This window comes from Marasmius oreades, chromosome 6, assembly GCF_018924745.1.
Source record: "Marasmius oreades isolate 03SP1 chromosome 6, whole genome shotgun sequence".
In the NCBI taxonomy this organism is placed as follows: Eukaryota; Fungi; Basidiomycota; class Agaricomycetes; order Agaricales; family Marasmiaceae; genus Marasmius; species Marasmius oreades.
Genome location: NC_057328.1, coordinates 1970985 through 1993643, shown reverse-complemented (window position 1 = coordinate 1993643; position 22659 = coordinate 1970985). Strand labels below are relative to the sequence as shown.

General features: G+C 47.5%; 9 protein-coding genes across 10 annotated transcripts; 4 read left to right on the top strand and 5 right to left on the bottom strand.

The window, feature by feature from the left end:
- Nucleotides 1-312: 312 nt before the first annotated feature.
- Nucleotides 313-1385, bottom strand: E1B28_010086 (uncharacterized protein). Its single transcript, XM_043155034.1, has 6 exons — nt 1194-1385; nt 998-1059; nt 874-942; nt 705-817; nt 529-651; nt 313-474 (listed from the first exon to the last, which is right to left on the bottom strand). Exons 1-6 carry the CDS (start codon nt 1204-1206, stop codon nt 441-443), a joined length of 414 nt encoding a protein of 137 aa, XP_043007495.1. The 5' UTR covers nt 1207-1385; the 3' UTR covers nt 313-440.
- An 852-nt stretch (nt 1386-2237) lies between these two features.
- E1B28_010085 (uncharacterized protein) lies at nt 2238-3285 on the top strand (the record flags this gene model as incomplete). The annotated part of the gene is made up of 7 exons (XM_043155033.1): nt 2238-2347; nt 2396-2462; nt 2523-2656; nt 2711-2866; nt 2931-3064; nt 3120-3209; nt 3257-3285. 7 exons carry the CDS (start codon nt 2238-2240, stop codon nt 3283-3285), a joined length of 720 nt encoding a protein of 239 aa, XP_043007494.1.
- Nucleotides 3286-3355: 70 nt separating this feature from the next.
- Nucleotides 3356-4324, bottom strand: E1B28_010084 (uncharacterized protein; the record flags this gene model as incomplete). The annotated part of the gene is made up of 1 exon (XM_043155032.1): nt 3356-4324. One exon carries the CDS (start codon nt 4322-4324, stop codon nt 3356-3358), a length of 969 nt encoding a protein of 322 aa, XP_043007493.1.
- A 1055-nt stretch (nt 4325-5379) lies between these two features.
- On the top strand, nt 5380-7649 carry E1B28_010083 (uncharacterized protein; the record flags this gene model as incomplete). Its single annotated transcript, XM_043155031.1, has 3 exons — nt 5380-5420; nt 5472-5523; nt 5583-7649. 3 exons carry the CDS (start codon nt 5380-5382, stop codon nt 7647-7649), a joined length of 2160 nt encoding a protein of 719 aa, XP_043007492.1.
- Nucleotides 7650-8274: 625 nt separating this feature from the next.
- On the bottom strand, nt 8275-9210 carry E1B28_010082 (uncharacterized protein; the record flags this gene model as incomplete). Its single annotated transcript, XM_043155030.1, has 3 exons — nt 8275-8299; nt 8355-8549; nt 8600-9210. 3 exons carry the CDS (start codon nt 9208-9210, stop codon nt 8275-8277), a joined length of 831 nt encoding a protein of 276 aa, XP_043007491.1.
- Nucleotides 9211-9351: 141 nt separating this feature from the next.
- E1B28_010081 (uncharacterized protein) lies at nt 9352-13191 on the bottom strand. 2 transcript variants are annotated; one of them, XM_043155028.1, is made up of 12 exons: nt 13022-13191; nt 12799-12969; nt 12671-12748; nt 12563-12608; nt 12156-12502; nt 11807-12104; nt 11547-11749; nt 10982-11495; nt 10585-10926; nt 10243-10529; nt 10027-10192; nt 9352-9975 (listed from the first exon to the last, which is right to left on the bottom strand). In XM_043155028.1, exons 2-12 carry the CDS (start codon nt 12922-12924, stop codon nt 9446-9448), a joined length of 2937 nt encoding a protein of 978 aa, XP_043007489.1. In that variant the 5' UTR covers nt 12925-12969; nt 13022-13191; the 3' UTR covers nt 9352-9445. The 2 variants fall into 2 exon arrangements, with proteins under 2 accessions (XP_043007489.1, XP_043007490.1); XM_043155029.1 differs by having other exon boundaries at nt 12563-12748; nt 13022-13181.
- A 7-nt stretch (nt 13192-13198) lies between these two features.
- Nucleotides 13199-14536, top strand: E1B28_010080 (uncharacterized protein). The gene is made up of 9 exons (XM_043155027.1): nt 13199-13499; nt 13553-13635; nt 13698-13731; nt 13791-13978; nt 14037-14044; nt 14105-14121; nt 14173-14249; nt 14298-14329; nt 14380-14536. Exons 1-9 carry the CDS (start codon nt 13263-13265, stop codon nt 14424-14426), a joined length of 723 nt encoding a protein of 240 aa, XP_043007488.1. The 5' UTR covers nt 13199-13262; the 3' UTR covers nt 14427-14536.
- Nucleotides 14537-14642: 106 nt separating this feature from the next.
- On the bottom strand, nt 14643-18096 carry E1B28_010079 (uncharacterized protein). The gene is made up of 17 exons (XM_043155026.1): nt 17921-18096; nt 17660-17868; nt 16787-17598; nt 16543-16729; nt 16256-16488; nt 16162-16194; nt 16078-16094; nt 15910-16027; nt 15798-15849; nt 15713-15745; nt 15576-15652; nt 15411-15519; nt 15255-15350; nt 15183-15193; nt 15003-15115; nt 14810-14946; nt 14643-14762 (listed from the first exon to the last, which is right to left on the bottom strand). The coding sequence occupies exons 3-17, from the start codon at nt 17107-17109 to the stop codon at nt 14742-14744; spliced, it is 1560 nt and encodes a 519-aa protein (XP_043007487.1). The 5' UTR covers nt 17110-17598; nt 17660-17868; nt 17921-18096; the 3' UTR covers nt 14643-14741.
- Nucleotides 18097-18532: 436 nt separating this feature from the next.
- E1B28_010078 (uncharacterized protein) lies at nt 18533-22600 on the top strand. The gene is made up of 10 exons (XM_043155025.1): nt 18533-19215; nt 19269-19528; nt 19585-19811; nt 19865-19879; nt 19933-20374; nt 20426-20975; nt 21029-21224; nt 21280-21896; nt 21953-22331; nt 22387-22600. Exons 1-10 carry the CDS (start codon nt 18582-18584, stop codon nt 22553-22555), a joined length of 3489 nt encoding a protein of 1162 aa, XP_043007486.1. The 5' UTR covers nt 18533-18581; the 3' UTR covers nt 22556-22600.
- Nucleotides 22601-22659: the final 59 nt, after the last annotated feature.

Below are 22659 nucleotides of genomic sequence, written 5' to 3'. Positions count from 1 at the left end.
TCAGCCTATAAACTTTCGTTGACGTTGTGCAAATTTTTTTCTTCGTGCGGCGACACGGCCATGTTCTTCCCCTGTTGCTCATGACCGTCAATTCTTTTTCAGAATTGTCCAGGCGGTCGTTCGAGTGTCAGGCCGTGTCCTGAGCAACTGGACGCCTTAGCACCCAATATCGTCTCTTCGTATCTCCTCAAAAGACGATGGGTCGGTGGTTCATACAGTTCACTTGTCCTTTTGTACTATCTATCACACTGTCTTTCTCCCCCATGTCTCCGTTAACCCATTTTGTTTATCTCAATCGTTTATCCACGCCAACGAGAACAGAAAGTGTTTTAGTAAATGAAAACATTCGACCAATATCCGAGTTGAAATTTAGAGACATGGTGAATAGTAATATGGGCATGGCACGTCTTCTTCAACTGTCTTCTATTGCCATTCCTTCATCACTCGCTCTCTGCGATAAGCGCGACAATCATTCTACAGGCGTAAGAACCGTAAGTGACGGTGTAAAGGCCAGAGGAGAGAACATACCGATAGAGATAGTAAAAGAAGGAAAGAAGATAGAATCCAAGCTTAATAAAACTCTCTTTCTTGTGGTTCGGTAGCGTTCGGAAAATTTCTGTCGCGTCGTACATGTGGTTTTTGCTTCGGATTCTGAACGACATTCGGTGACGGAAAAGCCATAGGAGGTAATATCTACCACTCACTTAATCACATTGAACACCAAAAGCGGAGCATTCAACAGGAAGGCTATCCATTGTCCAGAAATCAAGAACAGCAAGGTCAGGAAGGCGTGTGCGATGTTTTCAGGTAGAACGAACTGTGAAATAAAGTAACCTCATGAGCCAGGAGAGGGATAGCGACGACTGTACGCACTTGGTTGAGCTTGTTGCAGAGATCTATAGGGTTGATATAGTCGCATTCTAGGTCGGAGAACATAATGATCTGGAACAGATAAATTCAAGATACTTGACATTAACGTACACTTGCACCAACTCACGAAGAAAACCATGCAGAACAACAAGGCGGCAGCCATGAGCACTGCAAACAAAAACAACCAGCCTGGTTCACGGATGCGAGGCGTTGACGGTGTGTTGGCGATTGCAAAAACGGGAGGGATTTGACAGTTTGTTTAGTTCAACATATGGCAAGTAGCACTTGAGTAAAAGGCTGAGAGGGTCGGGAGGAACACGTACCAGCACCACCCATTTTGATTCAACAGAATACAACACCCCTTAGAGAAGTGAGAGATGAAGCTGAGAAATGAAGCTGAGAAGATATCAACCTGTGGCTCTTAATTGTATGAGATTCAAGTAAAGAAGAAGAATTCCCTCACAAGCTGTTTACTCAGAACACTGACAGTGACAGAGTGGGGAGGCGATGAGGAGCGTGTCCTGTAACAAATTCAATTCTGACGCAAGCATGCGACTGTGTCACATGCGTAACCTTATGTAACATCACCTATAACAACTTGGACTGGCTTCAAACTGGCTTACTTCAAAAACATGCCTGAATAGTGTCGTTGCCAGGTAGAAATCTCCAAAACTGCGGATTATCATAATTCTGGTGCATGGTGAACTGATCTTAATGCACTCACCGATATTAACTCAGACTGTCCTGGAATCTGGATGAACGTCGGACAGTATATTGTCTGTAAGTTATGTACAACCGCCGGCCATGTTCCTGTATTGGGTGTTGGGCGAGTATCATTTGAACGTTCGAGGCTCATTTCCGGAAACGAAAATGATTCGTCGGTCGTCGACGGACACTACGGGAACTCTGGGACATCTTCGACTTCTGATGTATGGTGGTGTCAAAGAAGCTTGAAAACATTTTCATGTTTCCAGCCTGGAGATTTCTCTCTTAGGTTGCTCGGCAGAGGATCCCAAGTATAAACGGCGCCTCAGTTCATGTAATTCGCACCTTTTATGGGTAAGCCACGACGACTTCTCCCGCAGAAATCCCACTCGAACCAACAACAAAGCTTACCTGTTATAGGCAGTGCGACATATACTTATTGTTCCAACGCTGTGTTTCATCGCGCCTTCCTCGTTTTTTTCTCAAAGAACAGTCGACGCCACGACAAATTCAAATCTTGAACAACTTTCTAGATCGGTAGGGTCGGACCTGAAAACTGCGGATCTAATTCAAAGAAGGTCCATCAGCTTGGGACATGCGGCTGCCTCAAGGCGTGCGGGGTAGATGAAAGCGCAGCTTGCAAGCCTTGTATCTCATCCATCATGTCGACGAGACGTCTAAACGAAACAGAGAGCGGCTCAGCGACCCCTGTGCCAGGCCGTCGACACAACCATGTCGCTGTTCAAAACTTGTCAAACCAGCTAAACCAGCTGTGAGTTTCTAGTGGTTCTATAAACAGACTCTAAGTAGTATCCTCAAGATGTACTACACTACGATCATCTGCTTCTGCCCAGCAGGAGAATATCGTCCAACTGGGTCAGGGTCAGGTTAGTAGCTTTCGAGATATATGCTTGGTTTTAGCTTACTGATCGAGATCATCCTTCCAGGCAGATATTGGTGAAGACATCAAACAACTTGACACGGCTGTAAAACGACAGAGACTCAAGGAGCGGGATACTTTGGATAATACGAAGAAGTGGGTTCGTGAGGACCTACGGAGCCGAATTTTATCGCGACTACAGTAAACGTTACACGCTGTCTTCTACTCCCTGTGACTGAAACCGGTCGATTGAAGGGACGATATGCAGGACCACATCAAGGCGGAAATTGCAAAGACCGTCAAGGAGCAAGTTGATGCGCAAATCACCAACCATATTCCTATCCCGTTGAAAGAGCAGCTCGCTGATTGTCAAGCACAAGTGAAGTGTGTTACAACATCTTTGACCAACTCGTAAGTTTGCTTGTGTAAAGTATCGTAGTGCGAGGTCACTTCTGATCGTCTGCGTGTTATACAGGAAGGCTCGGGGTATTCACGCTTACTATGACCTAGAGAATTCACTCCAAGAACCACTCAAGGAGTTTGTAAACGAGTCTGGACGAAAGAGCGACGTTTATCCCGCAGATTTGAATTCCCTTCTCACTTACGACAGTGAGTAATAAATATTATGTATATGTACTGGCTATTTGCTCACGATCAGTCATAGCCGAGAATCTCAAGAAACTCGTTAGGGACTATGGGCTGGTAGTGGACAATGATCGAGCTGTAAACATAAACCGTTTCATGGACCACATCGGTAAGATCATTTTGTCTGATTTCAGCCTTATGTCTCATGTTCCCTAGGAATTAAACATCAAGTGTTGAAGTTATAGTGATGAGCCCGGTGATCTACGATGGAAAATATTCAAGTCCATGACATTTGTGTACATGTATGATTTGTCTCTAAAGAATACTGTAACTTTTGGTTTCACGACCACCAATACTTTTCGTCCATATCCGTTCCGTCAGAATCTGCGCATAAATGCTGTCCCATACGTTCAGTGTATTGTCCCGAAAAACATTGGACGGTACGTTGAACTTGTCTATCAAGACAGCAGATTTTTCTCCTCTTGCCCACTTCTCGAATGCACCTGACACTCCAATACAAGGTGTGACGATGTAGAAATACAGGTTGGCCTCCCCCGGGTTTCGCCAATACCACAGAGGAAATGCTAGGTGATTTAGACTGGGAAGCGCGAAGAAGGGAAGGCGACGTGCCCACTCTGGTAGAGGGGCCTCATGCTCGTCGGAGGGAGAGCTACCGGATTCAATCCAGAGGGTGAGGTGTGTGATCTGCGACATGAATCCCATCCCACCTGGGCTGGAGGTGAATGGAAGCCACCTAAAGTGACTCCCAGTGAGGGATATTCTCCGACATCTCCATTCGTTCGTGAGGGGCGCGGGTACATATTGAAACCCGTCATGGAGAATATGAGAAGCTTCAAAACTGAGCGAAACCGAGTCTATGCTTCTCATAACCTCTTGAAGTGTTTTATGATCAATGAAGTCGTCCGCTGCTTGACTGACGACTAAGTCCCAGACATCAGAAGCGTGCATGTGTCGCACTAAGAACGGATAATCCAGTGCCAGTCGACTGCCTTCCGCTCGCCATTGACGTTGAAAGCGTATAGAGTTTATGAACAAATAGAGTTGATCATTTGATTTCAGGATAACCCTGTTCAGAAGGTTGGACATGGCGATTTTCCGAAATGAATGACAGACCAAGGATAAGGTAAGTGGATCGATGTAGGCCAGTCGAGGGTGTACGGGTTCTCTATCGAAGTCGGGACGTGACGCTTGGTCGATGATCAGGAATGAGATTTCGAGAGGGAGGTGAGGGAATGGGAATGAAAACGATGGTGGAGGTTGCATGAGAAGCCGGCAAGACCCTAGTTCGACCTCTCTGAGTATTTATCAGAACAAACGGTTCTAGGGGTTTATTGTACCTATAAATGGTGCCACGCTCACGTGTGAACAGTCTTGTACTTTGTATGATTGTTGTATGATATCCATGATCCATCTAGCTCATGCTAGGTGTCGCGGTCGCGCAGAAGGCTTGAGGAAAGTATTGAGCTGTTGGACTCATCTCCGGCGATAGACATATCAGAGGTAGTATTCCCTGTCCCGAGTGCAAGTAGCAAACCAAGGAGTGAGTGAAGCAACTCTCGAACGTACAGGAACGTACACTGCAGCTAGGCGCCAGGAAACAAACTCCAACAAATCAACTTTGCAGTAGGTCCTGGCACGCTTTCAGAGAGAAATCTCGAACTATGACTCTTACCTTCACATGGTTCATTGGCTTCGCGACCCAAATAACCCGCACAGGCTCCCAGTCCCTGTTCTTTTGTCCTTGTTCTCGATATGTCCTTCCTCGGTAAAGCCCTTCCTTGTTTAGCTACTAGCTAGTAGCTGGGAGCTGAAATCGATAAAATTGGCATGTTTATTGTCAATATATCCTCGCTCCCGACTGTCCTTCCTTTGAGCTTCTTGCTGTAAAGCCTCGTGCATCACATCCTTGCCGGCGCCCTCAGCTGCTGCGCTGCAGGTCTGTCAATGCGTGGTATCCTCGATAATCTCAATATGAAGGCGAGCGCTTACCTTTGATCTCGCTTATTCCCGTCGTCCCTGCTAATTAAATAATCGGTCTTCTGCCCTCTGCCGTGTTTGAACATCCACTCAGAGGACGTTGGACGACATTTGAGGATGCTTGGGTTTAATTGTGTTTAGCATCGTGAAATGCTACAAACCACAGGTCCTCCTCATAAATACTCGAATCAGGCGCGATTCCAGATTTGGCGCTTATGAAAATGACTCGGTATAGGTGAATGTTCAGGTCTCATGTTACAGGCGTGGCGAAATGGACCCACAAGATTTGCTGGGTATATAACACACAAGGATGGACGCATCAATTCCCATCCAAACACTTCATGGCATTGTCGGTCTCACCTCCCACCACGTACTACGATTTGTAGGTTCGCTCTTACTCTTGCCCCTATCTCTTATGCTGATGGTCTAAAAGCAGGAATCAGCGGCATCATTGGGAGGCCTCGCCGCGCGAACCCGCCCGAACTGTCAGTTTTGTTTCTTCACTGATATCGACACAAATTGAGTGCCTTTGTCTGGGATGTAGGTTACCCTACAAGCCTTCCCTCGGTGTACATATACGGAGGAATGGACAGCCGATTCGATGACGGCTCAGTTCACGGAACCGACAAAGTCTCCGGCGCGTAGCCTAGTCTCATCGCCCACTTCCTGCGCACACCCTCCTTCAATGTTGAGCGAATCCCCATCAGAGCTTTTGATTGAAGATCTTCTCGACGTTTCTGCTTTGGAAGATGGTACTGGTTGGACTGACTTTCCTTCTGAGCCTTCGTCAGAGGATTTGAGCCGGTCTTCTCATGAGTCCGGCGTAACCACCGAATTCTCAAACGTTGGTCGTCGAGTCCTTCTTGAAGGGGAGCAATTGCATTACAGACTAGTCTCTACTCGAGCATGTCCTTTGCTCACTTGCCGGAAGAATTTCAAGACTCCCCTTGCCCTTCGGCACCATATCAAGACTCACTACCGCACGAACCCGAAACAAGCCATCCGAAATGCGCTGGTGCCCACCGACAAAATCAGTTACAAACCGCGATTTCCATACCCCCCAGGCTGGAGCAATTCTCCTTTCGGCTTGGACAAGTATCACTTACCCCCGCTCAAGGGAGAAGATTACCAGGCTTCCCCTTTTGTGGCAGAGGTGGATCGGCATAACAATAAGTGGGCTGACGAGAGACGGGAAAAGGAAACGAAACAACTGCAGTTTCATGATCTTACACAGGAATCCATGTTGATTTACTCTCGGGATGATCTGGACACGCCAGATTCATTTACGAGACTTGCGCCGACAGAGAACCGGCTGAAGATATTTCGCCCTCATTTCTCGTCAGGTTCCCCTTTTGACATCACTCTAACTGAGATCATTACATCCTCATCTATCTCGCCAACAACCACTTCCAACCACTCGTCGATGTCATTACCATCATTCTCAACCCCCTCGATCTCGGACGCCTCTGTGTACTTTCCCGATACTCCCCTCAACGTTGCGTCCCCAATCTTGTCGCCCGTTGATTCAAACGCCCAGACCATCAGTCATACAAAGGCGGCGTTCACCCCTGATCTCAGTCCCTCTCACACCGCCGACGCATTGCCCGCTCACTTGGATGTAGAGCACTCGCCAGTCGACCACAATGCATTCGTGAACCTTGCGCATCACTCGAAGTCGCTGCTATTTGTGCAAGGGCAAAGTGATACGGAAGAGCGCGAAGCGAAGCGAGCCCGCATAGTTGTAGTCAGCTCGAGTCGTACTACCACACGAACTCTACCGACAAGGAGGCAGCAGCGGTTGATTTGGAGGAAGAGTGCCCAAACGGGCTCCGAGACGGAATCAACGGATCAAGGCCTTACATCTCCCCATACATCCGATGAAATCATCACTCCGCTTCGACGAAAGAATGTCAGACCACGAAAGATTCCCCTCAACCAAGTTGCCAGGTGGTCCTTACCATTCTCCGACACTCCTCAACTAGGTACATCTTCGCAACCACGGCCTGTGAAGCGTGGTAGACCACCGAAGTCGAAAGCTGCCACTCCATCAGTGTCCACAGCTCCGGTATCAGTTGGCAACGAACCTTTACTTATATCGCGATCTCAATGTTCGGCTTCCGATGTCAAGATTGGTACAGATCGTCTCAAATCCCAGGAAGAAATGCTCGGTTTCTCAAGTTCTGAACCCGTATATGAACCGAACCCTTCTAAGAAATATCCTCGACGAAAGCGTAAAATGGTCATCTATCCGGACTCGGACGTAGATGACCACGAACCAGCGGAAGACACTTATGTCGAGGAGGAAAATCTGGAACCTCGGAAACGTCGAATAAGATCTAGCAACGACGATCGCGAAGAAGAATACCAAGATAGGCCTCGAAAGGGGAGAGGCAAGAAATACCCGTGCACTATTCAAGGCTGTGACAGTACGTTCGTGCGCAAATCCGACATTGACCGACATATAGAGAGAATACATAGAAGAGTCTCACACCTGTGTCCTTCCTGCAACCTAGCATTTTCAAGGACTGACGCGGTCCTACGCCATATGAGGGTGTTGCATGGGACTGAGCTCGGGCCAGATGAGAGAGCTTTCGAGACGATTCAGACATGATGGTTCACCAATGATACATGTATACCCCGATACCTAAACCCTTTATGACCTTTGTGGCATTGCTTTCCGAGTCTTTACAGCTATGCGTCTCCTCGCTTTCTATCCCTTTGCTGTTCGTCGTCGTCGTTATTGTTTTGTACGTTGCTTCCTCGCTCTCCACTCAGACTGTAACATTTGTCCTTTATTATCGTTGTTCGCGCGTGTTCAAGCTCAAGTTTACAGACGCCCCAAGGCTTGATCGTGTTAGCATTTCAGTCACGAATCAGGATGTGATTCAATTGTGCCAGTGGTGAGCTTGGGAAGAGTGAGAAGGGCCCCTTCTTTCAAGTTCCCATCCAGATGGTCATTCAATTTCGCTGGGTTCAAATACCAAGGACGTCTTTGCTTTAACAGGAAGCATTTCAAGTGCTCTCGTGCTATATAGCGCCGAAACGCAGGTTTTGAAGGGGCCCGTTATACACGTTCCCACCAGTCAATATAAATCTTACATCGGTAGATTCTGATTGAGCGTAATACACGTAGAAAAAACAATAGTATAGCGCTAATATATGATTAACGTATTGAGATTCGCAGACAAGGAAATCGATAGCTTGACCCAACAGAGAACAGAACCATGCGAACACGGCTATCCCTCGTTCTCGTGTAGATGTCTGTAAATATTATAAGATGGATGGAACCGGTGATAAGGACGAATAGAAGACTCACGAGCCCAACACCTTATTCATTTTGAACATGTCGATCTTATCGGTGTTGAAGACGGCCTTGAGACTGTCGTCACATATTATTTCCCGTTTGTTTTGCGGATTCTGACATTCATTCCCCTTAATATACACCCAAAGCTGTTTCACCACCTGCGGACGTGAGAGCTTTTCTACCTGAAGAAGAGTAGCCAAAGGTGCACTATTGGGCGTCAGAGAACTGTTGATGGTTATCGAACAAGAAACGGATACCTGAGCAAGTACTCTTTTGCGAAACCCCCCTTCGCAGGAGTATTGGAACTACCGGACTTTTTCTTCTTCTTCTTCTTACCGCCCCCCTCACCACTGTCATCTTCAGAATCGACTGTTGCAGCGCTCTTGCGTTTTCCTTTCTTCGGAGTACTATTAGAGGACCCGCGGCCGCTACCTTTCCCTACACCGCTTCGCCTTGAGCGACCGTTGATTTCGCTGGACAATTGTCGCGCAAGCTCTGCGTCGCTCATCTCCTTGCCATTCTTCTTCCCTTTTCGACCTTTTTTGGGCTTGTTGACTTCCTTGTCGTCTGCATCACCAGCTTCCTCCTCATCCTTGACGTGTTCTTCCAGTTCCTCTTCATAGGGAGACTGACTTCGGTGTGACTCGGCTTCTTGATCCTCATTCCCACCACTAACTTGACCAAACACTCTCGTTATAACATCATCCACCTCCCTCTTGTGTTCTTTCAGGAATTCGGGTGTAAGCGACGGATCCAATGCCAACAGTTCCCGCCTGACGCGCTTTGCGCTAATCGTGCGCAAGTCTGTCCCAGGAGCAGAAAGTATTTGCTGAACGAGCGGAGCGAGAGCCGAGAAATCGGAGGCCATTGTAAGTTTTGTTACGAATGCTTCGATAAGTGAGGAATTCAGCGACGCATGAGAAGTAACGGAGCTCGGTCAAGTTAGACTCTAAGTTTGAACCAAGTCGACAGTCAAAGCGTGGGAATAACACGCCGTTCTCGAGTCGTAGCCCCATTCCCAAAATCGATTTGTGATCGACGAGGTCGGCAATAACTTAGTCTGCATTTTTAGAGCTATATCTACCCGTATGTAGTCATATCAATCACCGAAGAACCGCCCAATCCGCCCTCCCTGGATCACCTGGTGGGAACAGTCCATTTCCTGGCGGCGGATCATTGGGTCCAGGAACGTGAGGCGGCCGTTGTTGGTCATTTTGTCGTTGCTGCTGTTGATCATGTCGCATCCGCCTAACCATCCTAGTCCGGAACCATATGAGGATGGACACCGTCAAGACAAGCAGAACGAGTAACATCGTCTCCGAAAATTCATCAAAATCCACCTCTTCTCTATTACCACCTCTTAGTGCAGCTTCAAAATAATCTTCAGGTCCAAAGTCGCTGTCTCGTTCACGCTCCGCATCCTTATGAGCTTTAGCCCATTCGATTGGATCCTCTTCCTCTCTTCCAGCCGTTTGACCATTATTTCTCTTATGGAATTCATCTCGGGCTTTTCCTAGATACCAAGGACCGTCCTCGTCCTCGTAGAGCATTTGGTCGTCTACCCTTTCTCCCGGAGAGCTGTCCGTTCCGCTTTCCAGTTCGTGAACCTTCGGCGAATCGTGATGGAGGGTTGCTGATAATCGAGTATCAGAAGACAGCCTCGGTCTACTAAAGATTCTCATACCTTCTTCCCCATCGAAACCCCAAAGGTTCAAGCCGCCCTCACGACCCATTAGAGAATGCCATATACTTCGAATATAGAGTTTCGCCACAGAGAAGAACACAGGAAGATAGGCCTCCGAGTTTGTTTCCAGCGCTTGATCATAGTGCCGTTTAGCCAGGTGGAAGTCCTGCAGACTCAAATGTTAGCAGTGATTTGAGCAGTCCCACCAGTACATACCTGAACGACACCGACGCCATTCTCATACATCCAGCCCAAATTCCACATAGCCAAAGCACTCTGGTGAGTATCTGCTGCGGCCTGGTAGTATTTCGCAGCCTTCTCAAGTCTGGTGACCTCAGGTTCATCCGGCACCCCCAGTCCATGATAGTAATAGTCAGCCACCTTCACTAACGCATCTATGTTATGCTGGCGAGCTGCGCGAGTCCATTGCGTCAAAGCTAGGCGAGCAGTATCATTGGATGGAGTCATGGGAGAGAATCGCGTCAGGCGTAAGATACTCTTGTCTGATAAAGGTCGTCAGGACTTTCTACGAGGTATATATAAGGACTCGAAACCAACCTTGATCCAGTACGTATGCGAGATTAGTCTGTGCCACTTCTGACCCTTGTTCCGCAGCAACCCACCATTTCAGCATGGCCAATTCTCGGCTTTGATCTGTTCCAGTCATCCAGGCAACTTCAGCTTCTCTGAGAAGTTCATCATCCCAACTGCCACGTTCTGCGACCAGCTTAAAGAATGAGACCGCCATAGCACACGAACCCGATGCAACATTGGATACAATGTTTGGATTCGTAGCTTGTGCCCAATGGATTTGACCAAGGTAATAATATGCCTCAAAGTTTGATCCCAAACGGATGGCCTGCTCAAAGTTCGGAGTTGCCCAATCAACATCACCATTCTCTATTTTGCATGATTAAACTTTGACAAACCGACGGCGAGTGATTAGGTGACTCACGGAAGTGTAACTTCGCAATACTGACCTGAGCTTCCGCCAGTTCCTGGTTTGCAGCTGCTTTGAAGTAATGAATAGCCTTCTTATAATCAGCCTTGGATCCAGGTATTAGCCCATCTCTCCACATGATTCCGAGCCCGTTTTGACATTCCCGGTCTCCATAGGCTTCGCCACGCTCGAACCACATCTTGGCCATTGCGGGGTCAGCTTTCACACTTTCCCCTCTTAGGTACATGCGTCCGAGATAACCAGCACTAGCGGCTGCCAAACCAAAAGGTACACCTTCCTCCTTGACTGGAGGCGAAGTCTTATGTTGAAGGGGGTTAGCGGGATCACGCGGCCACACGAGACGGGCAATCTGTTCGAAGTAGTGCTTCGCATAACCGTAATCTCGAGGAATGGCGCCAACACCTTCGCTGCCAGACGCTATTCCTCCGGGAGATGCGTAAATACTTCCTTGGTAGTAGATCTTGCCGAGACGAAAGGCGAAATCCATCTCGCCACGTTCGGCATTGAACTAGACAAGCTCAGTTCAATTGAAAGATTTGAGACCTAGAAGCCTACATACCAAATAGTAGTCAAGGATGTCATCCCACGTTTCACCTGAAGCCCTGGATAAACCAGCTCTAATGGCCGCACGATGGGCATTCAAACCGGTGGATGCATGGCTCGCCCCTGGGCCATATACCCCACCAACGAGATCAGACAGAACGGTGGGGGTTTGTGGAAGTGTCCTTCCACCTGGCGGTCCGGAAGCAAATTTGTCCATGGCTTTAGATTCAATTGAGAACGAGATCATGAACGTTCATTCAATTTAAAGTTGCTCACTTTGTGAAGCTGCTCGTTGATACCAATCTAAGGCGCTCCGACACTCTTGAAGTGTACCGATCCCACTCCAATAGCGATAGCCTAGTGCCATCTGTGCGCCTTTATCTCGTGCGTTGGCAGCAAAAGTGTAGTATAGCTGAGCCTTCGCTTGGTCAATTGGAACAATACCACGGTAGCCAGTAGCATAAAAAAACGCGATAAATGCTTGCGACGTTCCATTGCCTGTCAGGGCCGCATGTCTAGAAAAAGTATCAAAAGCAAGATGTGGGTCGGAGGGAAACTGTGAAGTTGGAGGAAACTTGCGGAAAGTAAGCACCACGAATCGAGGTGAATCTGAAGGTTGACATACTAAATATATTTTCGCGATCGTAAAGAGTGCATCCATGTTTCCAAGCTCTGCAGAGTGTTGAAGGAGATCAATCACTTTGATGGCCCTCCTGCTGGTCTCGCTTCGCTGTTTTGCTCCCTCTTTCTCCGTTCTTGATACCTGACTAGGTAACTTTGAATAAAGTTTACTGATGATTCGAGCAAAGGTGCCAATAGGTCCTTTCCCTTGTAGATAGGGCGATAAAGATGAGAAGAGAGATATCGAACTGTCGGTGTATCCCGCTGTAAATGTAGAGAGGTGTGTGTGACTCGGAGGGTTTGCTGTCATCGTCGACAAAGTATACATCGCTTGCTTGTATGCTCTTGAAGCTACAATCAATTGGTTGCCCTCAGTACAAGCAAAACAGAACGTCATACGGTGAATCGCACCTTCTAATGTTCGATCCATTTCTTGACTAGATTCGGCATTCGTCCCCTGGTAAAAACGGAACCAACATGAGTTCGGTATTTAAATACGACCATGTTTATGCACACTACCGGCATTCCAGGTTCCGCTTCTTCTGGATGACTGGCCGATAGGTCGCCTTGTTGCGTCTGTATCCCCAGGGACGCGGTCTGTTGACAAAGTGGTATCACAAACACTTTGCATATAGAGAAGAATTTACATTCGATATATCTGGTGCCAAATTATCTCCAGTAACGTCTTGAGCAGTTGAGGCAATAACAGCTAGTACCAGCAGGCCGAACGCTAACCACGCAACTTTCCTCGCGTACATCTTCCGACGAAACATGACGAATGATTGCTATAGAGGGTTCAACAACAGGTCATTCCAATACTGGGTCAAGAGGAAAATTGAGTTCAGGATGGTAGCAGGTCGCAAGACTGACGTGTAATCTCGTGTCACCGACAGTAAGTAACGTGCACGCGACTGATATTTTCGAATCCCGAGGCGTGATTTGGACGTGATCAGAGCGAGAAAATATGAGAAGGGGGGCAAACAATAAGAAAGAGAGGGAATTTGGGTAAGGAGTTGACCTGAGAGTGTGCTTGTCACCTGTGTGGAGTGACGTGCCATGCCATCAGCGCTTCCTACCCAGTCAGGCTCAGTCAAGACTCAAGCAACTCTGCATGTTACGTGCTCGAGCCAGCACTTTCTGGCGTGTTCCAAACACGAGACTTGTCTGGCACATGCCCTACACAAGTCGCGCTTTCAGACGTACAGTCACTACTGTCCCACAAGTCCACTTGAAACTGAAAATGGCAAGTCGTACCGAGCCTCTTCAACCTACCGATGGGCCAATGGTGTGGATTGATTGCGAAATGACTGGCCTCGACCCAGAGACAGACAGGATCATGGAAATTGCTGTAAGGCCTTTCATTCTAGACTAAGACACGAAATGTGTAAAGCAATTGATCAGGTCCTAATCACGAACGGAAATCTGGAATTGGTCGATGAAGGCATAGAATATGTCATCAGAGTGGACAAAGAACATCTGGATGGGTTAGTTGATCCACCTTACCTCGTAAATGGAGTTTCATATTGAAAATTCCACGAGAAACTAGAATGGGTGAATGGTGCAGGAAACAGCATGGGCAGGTGAAAGGTCTTCGAGGCCCATATCCTATATGGTTTTACTTAAGAATGCACAAGCACAGTCAGGATTAACAAATGCAAGCGTCTCCTCCCCTTTCACGAAGGACTACGTTTCGGATGCAGTTTTCAAGTACATCAAGAAATGGATACCTGCGGAACGGAAAGGTGTTTTGGCTGGAAATTCAGTTCATATGGACCGTGTTTTTCTCATGAAAGAGATGCCTGAAGTTGTGGACTGGTTACACTATCGGTATGAACTCTCCTCGCTTTTTACATGTTTCTCGATGATTTGACCTACTTCTTCGTAGAATAATCGGTGAGTGGTTAAGCTCAACACCATTGATTGTGAATACCTAACGTTTCCCCTAACGACCAGATGTATCGTCCGTAAAGGTCTCGTCTTTATCTAAGTCCACTTTCGTTCTCCTGATCCATTCCATCCAGGAACTCGTTAGTCGGTGGTATACTCACCCTTCGCAGCGAGTACCAAGCCTTGTTCAAGGCACCGATGACCGCCACAGGTATCTCCAGCCGTTTTTTGTTGGATGACCCCTGACACTTGTTTCAAGAGCCTTGAGCGACATTAAGGCGTCTATACGAGGTCTGCCCCTCCCCCTTTTTCATTCTCCGTACTTACTCTGGCTATGATAGAGTTAAAATGGTATCGTGAACATGCCTTTGTCACGCCACTTCGGTAACAAGAAGCCTTCTTCGTACTTGTATGCTCAGTTTTTGAGTACTGTAAATAACCGGGTACATTTTTCCGATGTTATTATTGGTTGATGAGTGAGCCTATATGTGTTTGAGCGCTTGAGCTTTACAGTAAAAACAATTATAGTTCGTACTGCTCCTGGTTTGTCCAGGGTAAGTAAGGGAACGACGAGAGAAACAGGATGCATCTATGTAAGGGTTATAAATTATGCCAAGGAGTGCTACAAATGTTTATGCAAATTGCGATAAAAAATACACAACCCCTGCCCAATAAACTGACGACCTCAATCATAGCGTTGAACTTAGAAGTCCCACAAGGTTCCCTGGAAATCATAAGCTTCCAGTTTATCGCGGACAAGACTGAACTCACAAAAGCTGGGATGTCTGCTTTCTTACACCCTTCCATCATCTCCCGGTTCCCCGCCCAGTTTGAAGTTATAAATACCACTTCCGCATTCCACGACACATATGTCTCTTCAATCAGCCTCATTGTGTCGGGTCGTCCACCTTGCAAACCTCCATGTTAGCATCAGGCTATTTGTCTTGCTTTAAATTAGACTCGCCTCTCTTTCTAGAGTCCCATAGAGTCACACGTCCTTGCAACTTGTCGTGTATAAGGGCCGAAATTGTTGGCCCGAATGTCTTCTCTTGGTCCGAACCTATCCAAATTAGATACCTAACACAACAGAAGTAAGCTAAACGGAAAGGATTCGCATATATGACGCTATAATCATAACACTTACCAATCGGGGCTCTTCAGGAATTACGCGTCGGTCAATATATCTTATCCGTGTTCTAGATAGCGCATGTCTTACCTGTAGACACGTTGATAGTGCTGCGCCCAAACCTGTCCCTGTACAAACGCGAATTCCTCGTTTGTAAATAACGGATGTGTTCGATACGCCAGCAAACTACAAGCCGGAGTCAGTTCCAGCATTATTGAAACTTGGAAAGGAACCGGAGGGATGTACCTTCAGTTGACGAGTCCATATATGAGTCGGGGGATTGTCGACGAGTCCCTTCGTAAAATCTCCTTGGACACCACATATCAGGTAATGATCTTCGGAGCTGACACCCTCACTGTACGAAGATGGAAATTCTAAACGGAGAATACGAATGAACTGAAAATGACTCACGAGATTATTCCGAAGGCATGGTATTCCATGATACTACTCCGCGAGATTCTGGCGAGGAGGCCCTGTTGCATTCCACGCTGGGAAGACAGACGTCGCTTAGACGGGCTAGATTGTTCCTGAAAATAGGTAAAACGTACCTCAAATTTGAGTATGACGACCTTCGGAGACGGCTTCGGAAAATTAATTTACTTGGCCTGGGTAAAAAAATCACGGTCATCTTACAATTTCTACTTCGACCTTGACTTCCCGGACAGTTAACCACGGGATAATGATGCTGGTTGGATAAGGAGATTTAGATTCACAGAAGAACAACGGCCGCCGCGAATTTACTCACAAGACAGTCATCCCGAACGCAAACCAGAAGTCCTGCTGCTTTAAGACCCTCAAGCCGTCAGGATTCCACGATCGGGTGTTCAGATCATAACTATCTCCAAGGACAACGAAAACCCAGGCTGTTGCACAAATAAACGCATGTTGGCACCGAATCGACAGATCTGCTTACTGAACATTAATCCCAACCTGCATATCAAGCGTGTTATTTTTGGTTTCTCTCGCTTTGCTAGGTTGAAAAAACAACAACACGTACCATCCGACAAAACGGTGGTGGCGTTCGAACACACTGAAGGGGAGCGGCAATCATTCGCTTCTTGACCGTTAACACTTGGACAGAGAAAACGCACTTGTGATGGGTATTGCGGACCCAGGGAAAGGCAGATATAATAGAAACGGCAATCGCAAGGCTGGTGAATACGCTCATCACCAGAACGGCGCTGCTGTTGTTTCTGTGGTCAATGAAAATGGTGATCACCTTGAAAATGATCCAGAGAAATCCTGATGTCGCACAGCCCGAATGTATTCCGCCTAGATGTTGTAAGACGGAAGTACATCCCAGCCGAAACCAAAGGGGAGGCCACTGCAATAGGTGAGATGAAGAGCGACAAAATGTCAAGCGTTGGACCTAATTTACCTTTGCAAAGAGGGTGTTGACAATGAGATACAGCAGCCTTCCGAACAGCTCATTGCGAACAAGGATGGCAGTAAGGAGATTTCCCAGTACAAAAGCGCCGATGTACTGGCGTGCATAGTGCCACCTCCCGAGAGCAGCAAGAACAAGGCCGACAATGTTAAGCAATACTACGAGAGTATAGAATTTACTGGATGACAAGTAAAAGAGATTAGTCGACCGAAACGCACTTCTCAATGATATTTACCGGTAAGTGTTGAACCAAAGTCTAAAAGAGAGCCAGCGACTGGCCTTTCGCTTCGAACGGGACGATTTAGAGGGCTTGATGGGAAGGATAGTAATCCTAGACGTTGGTGCTCTGGTGCCCAAGGCGGGGTCGATGATTCTGTGGGAATCTGACTTGATAAGAACGGGATTGGCAGGCGTGATGGATACAGATGGTCCCGTCGGCTGAAGAGGGTGTTCAAGAGAGTGAACTCCCTTCTCGGCGTTGTCGATGTTGGTGGGGGAAGGCTGCATTGAAGAATATCGGATTATTGGGTGCCTTTCGGACAGGAGGAGGGAGCTCATCGGAAAGAAAGGGCGGACATGCTGGTATATAAATGCTGCGGGCTAAGTAAAAACCGGTCCTAGTAAATGTCGACACAGATATCCGAGGTCGAGGCGTAATTGTAGCGGTTGTGACCAAGTCGTGACAGTATCTCACGGAATTGCAATAAGCGATATGAGGAGTCGATTTGAGAGCTCGACGAGGATAGCACAGATATCGTGTAATCGAGGTTTTACCGTGAAACCGTCATCGGTTAGTCTGATTGGAGATTGTAGAGACAGTGCCCATCGGACCGTGTGGATGCGCAGTTCGGACACTCACATAATGATTGACTAAAGACTGAACATGAACCTGCACTGCTCATGGTTTACAAGACCTACACCACAGCTATTAGCATAGGTTCCTGGTAGCCAATTGAGTCGCGGCGGAGCCCTCCCTGATATCTAAAGTAGGTGCATGTCGTTGAAGACGTAGAATTGACGAGGAAAGGTTCGTGGGTTTAAGTACACCTGAGCGATTTCGAGCGAGCGAGTCAGTATGGTAAACGAAGTAGACAAAGACTCGACTGACAGTTTAGATGGAAGACTGGTAACGACTTGGTCGATACGTGTGGTCGATACGTTACCTTCATTATTACAACGGCCCCAAGTACTTATTGGTTGCTGCGCCAGACGCGATCTCAGATTGTTGATGACTGGGTGACGGAAGGATACAGTGTCGGCCAAAATATCCAATGCACAGGCTTCACGGCTGTTCCGATAAAAAAATAGCCAAATGGACTGTAGATATGAAATTCAGTAAATTGTGAGCGAATTCGTTGAAAATTTCTACCTATTTTCATCCTGTCGTAGGCTGAAATTTTTATTGGGAAGAATTTCGTCCTACCCGACCCCACACAGAGACAGTTTCCGCTGATTGAGGTAGTGACTTCAAGTTCAACACTGTTTGGAAAGCAAAGACTTGTCGGACCCCGATTCAGAATCGAGATTGCCAGCACTTGTCAATTGTCAAAGAAGCGGGCAACAGGGGGGTATGGGAATATCGATTGCTTAACGTGGACTTTGCTACAAAAATCCTACTTAATACAAAAAACTCTTCCTTTTCTGTCACATCACACATGGCGGTCCATTCCGGACGACAAAATGTCCAGTGGAAGTACGTTTGTTTCTGATGTTGTCTGGTATCTGACATATTCCAGCAGTACTGTAACGTACATAATTTATCGTGTATTACTACAATATACTTAGTGTGATTCAAGTGTGAAAAAGCCGTAAATCCTCAGAACAACTTCAGAAATGGCGCGACGTGACTCATTCTGGTGCACGTGAACCGTGCTGCTTAATTAAGAAGCAGCACGGTTTAGGAAGCGCAGTTGCCCCAAAGGGTTAAAACGTGACATTACGCGTTAGCATCACGTCCTAATTTTTTGATATCAGTCCAGTTCGCTTAAGCCTTGACTCTCACGATCTCAAGGCCTGTGTCCAGCTCTGCCATGAGTTTCCTACGACTGCAGTCGTGTTGGACCTGGCACTCTGCCTCCATCTTTACCCGCTCCTTTTGTCGTTCAGCCGTCTCTCGCAGCCCTCTTACTCCCACAAACCCTCTTCGAGCTGTCGCAGCTCCAGCAGTTGGATCTTACGCACCGAAAGATGGAGAACATGTTTTGAGCTCACCATCAGAATTGGCGCGAAAAATATCTGCTAAAGTCCTTCCCAAGCTACCTCGTCCGGATGTGCAAAAAGTTGTCGTTGTCGGCAGCGGCGGTCTCTCTATCGGTCAGGCCGGTGAATTTGATTATTCGGGTTCTCAAGCTCTGAAGGCTTTGAGTGAAGAGGGTGTTCAGGCTGTTCTAATTAACCCCAATATCGCTACTTGGCAGACGTCGCATCAACTTGCATCGGAGGTTTACTTCCTGCCTATCACCGCAGACTATGTTGCCTACGTGTTGGAGAAGGAGAGACCAGACGGAATTCTTCTTACATTCGGTGGTCAAAGCGCGTTAAATGTTGGTATTGCACTTGACAAAATGGGTGTGCTGGAACGGCTAGGTATTCAAGTTCTAGGAACACCGATAAGGACTCTGGAAATCTCAGAAGACCGTGATCTTTTCGTACAGGCTCTTAAAGGTCGGAAAAGTGCTTTATAAGCCAGAAAGTCCCTCATTCCTTGTTAAATTTAGAAATCGACATTCCGGTCGCTCAGTCTACTGCTGTCTCCTCCGTCAATGGAGCTCTTGCTGCCGCTGAAGAGATAGGATATCCCGTCATTCTTCGTTCGGCTTTCACTCTTGGTGGCCTTGGCTCAGGTTTTGCAAACAACCCAGATGAACTCCGCGATCTATCCGCAAAGAGTCTGAGTCTGAGTCCCCAGGTCTTGATCGAGCGCAGCATGAAAGGCTGGAAGGAACTTGAGTATGAGGTTGTTCGTGACGGAGCTGATGTATGTGTTACTCCGTTTCGGTTTCCAAAGTCGGTCCTCACACAGTAGCTCGACAGAACACGATCATCTGCTGCAACATGGAAAACTTTGACCCTTTGGGTACTCACACTGGAGATTCCATTGTCGTCGCTCCATCACAAACACTACCAGATGACGAATACCATATGCTTCGAAGTGCGGCCCTCAAAACCATTAGACACCTTGGTGTTGTGGGTGAATGTAACATCCAATATGCTTTGAATCCGACCTCCCGGGAATATTGTGTCATCGAAGTCAACGCACGGTAGGTTGGTTGTCGATCATTGCGTTAACTTGTTCTTATTTTTCCCCCCATAGGCTGAGTCGCTCCAGGTAAAGGTAAATATTTATCCATCGCGAGCGCTTCTAACTCCTGAATGCTTCAGTGCCCTCGCCTCAAAAGCTACTGGCTACCCTTTGGCCTATACGGCCGCAAAAATTGCTCTCGGTCATACACTTCCTGAACTGCCCAACGCGGTCACCAAAACCACGACGGCATGCTTCGAGCCTTCCTTGGATTACATCGTCACAAAAATCCCCAAGTGGGACTTGGCAAAGTTCTCTTCGCAAGTTAATCGTGAGGTTGGATCCTCGATGAAATCTGTCGGAGAGGTAATGGCTATCGGGAGGACATTTGAGGAGAGTCTTCAGAAGGCCATTAGGCAGGTCGATCCTCGTTGGAAAGGCTTCGAGGTCTACATTGAACCGGAAGATCTGGACAATGCTTTAACACGCCCCACGGACATGCGTCTCTTTGCTATCGCGTACGCAATGTACAATAAAGGTTACACCGTTGATCGGTTACACGACCTTACGAAGATTGACAAGGTATCTTTAACCCTCGTTTCTAACGTATCGTTAATATATCTACTTCTACAGTGGTTCCTGTACAAGATCGACAATATTGTTCAGACCCGCCACGCGCTGAAAAGTGCCGGATCAATCGACAATCTCGCACCTGAACTGATGGCTCGTGCTAAACGTATGGGCTTTGCCGATGCTCAAATAGCTGACATTGTTTCATCCACGGAGGACACTGTTCGCGCAACTCGAAAGTCGATGGGAATAACTCCGTTCGTCAAACGTATCGACACACTTGCCGCTGAGTATCCTGCTCATACCAATTACCTGTACACCACCTACAATGCTTCTGAGCATGACGTTGAATTCAACGAGCACGGAACTATGGTCCTTGGTAGTGGAGTTTACCGAATAGGAAGCAGCGTCGAGTTCGACTGGTGTGCCGTCACTTGTGCTAGGAAACTGCGTGACATGGGCAAGCGGACCATTATGATCAACTACAACCCTGAGACTGTCTCAACAGATTTCGATGAAGCCGACAGACTCTACTTCGAGGAACTTGGTTTCGAACGTGTGATGGATATTTATGAACTGGAGCAAGCTCAGGGTACAATTGTTAGCGTCGGTGGTAAGAACTTGTGCGTCGATCAGGATTTGGAATGTTGCCTGATGTGCATGTAGGCCAGCTCCCTCAGAATATCGCATTACGATTGAAACATTCCGGTGTCAATGTGCTTGGTACCGACCCCCAGCAAATCGATAACGCTGAGGATCGTCACAAGTTCTCATCCGTACTCGACAATATTGGCGTGGACCAGCCTGAATGGGCTGAAGTATCAACCGTTGATGACGCGAAATCATTTGCTGACAGAGTTGGGTGAGTTATCCCGTTCATTCATGCTGACTTGAATTATACCGACACCACCCAATAGCTATCCTGTCCTCATCCGTCCATCTTACGTTCTCTCAGGAGCTGCGATGAGCGTCGTTTACCAAGAATCGGATCTAGAGTACAAGCTCTCCGCAGCAGCTTCCGTATCCCCGCTTCATCCAGTGGTCATCACTAAATTCATCGATGGTGCTCAGGAAATTGACGTTGACGCTGTTGCTTACCAAGGCAAACTGCTTGTCCATGCCGTGTCTGAGCACGTTGAGAATGCTGGTGTTCACTCAGGAGACGCTACTCTGGTGCTACCGCCATTCTCTCTGGACGCGAGCGACATGTCTCGTCTAAAAGCTATTGCGGAGAAAGTCGCCAAAGCCTTCGAAATATCGGGTCCCTTCAACATGCAAATCATCAAGCAACCTTCGAATGATGGAATCGCACCCCTCAAAGTCATCGAATGTAATCTCCGGGCTTCTCGATCCTTCCCCTTCGTCTCGAAAGTCCTTGGACATAACTTCATCGACACAGCGACTACGGCCATAGTTGGTCAGGACGTTCCTGAACCTGTAGACCTCATGGCTCAAGAAAGGGACTATGTTTCAATCAAGGTTGCCCAGTTCTCCTGGACACGACTCGGAGGGGCTGATCCCTTCCTCGGCGTCGGTTAGTGGTTCTATCTTCTTGTCTCTATTGTTAAGCCGAAACCCTTCTGATTCTAGAGATGGCAAGCACCGGTGAAGTAGCCAGCTTCGGGAAGGATATTCACGAAGCCTATTGGGCGTCCCTACTAAGCACCACAGGCTTCAAAGTCCCGAGCGCCGGATCCGGTGTCCTTCTGGGTGGCGATTTGGCCAAGCCCGAGATGGTAACTGTCGCTAAACAATTACTCGGGCTCGGCTTCAAACTTTATTGCTCGTCTCCAACCGTCGAGGAATTCTTGAACAGTATACCCTATGTTTCCGCAAAGCGAATTTTCTTCCCTACTAAAGACAAACGAAAGCTCCGGGAAGTATTCGATGAATACAACATCCAGTGTGTCATCAACCTGGCCAGCTCTCGGGCCACCAGTTTCATAGATGAGGATTACGTTGCTCGAAGGTGAGATCGTCTATATATCTAGTTTCTCTTCTAGTTTCTGAAGCATTGTTCGTAGGAACGCCGTCGATTTTGGACTACCTCTACTGAATAACCCTCGAAATGCTCAGCTCTTCGTCGAGAGTTTGGCAAAGAAAATACCACAAGGTGGCCTCAAGGGCTATACCGAAGGACGTATACCCAGCGAAGTGCGCTCATGGCGGGAGTTTATTGGAAGGAGGGCGTAACGCGCCAGAATAGGATAGGTATATAATGATAAATCTGAATTGCAGTACCAAAAAGAGCGGTTCACGCTCCAGTATAATAGGTGTAATGGTAATATTAGACTTGA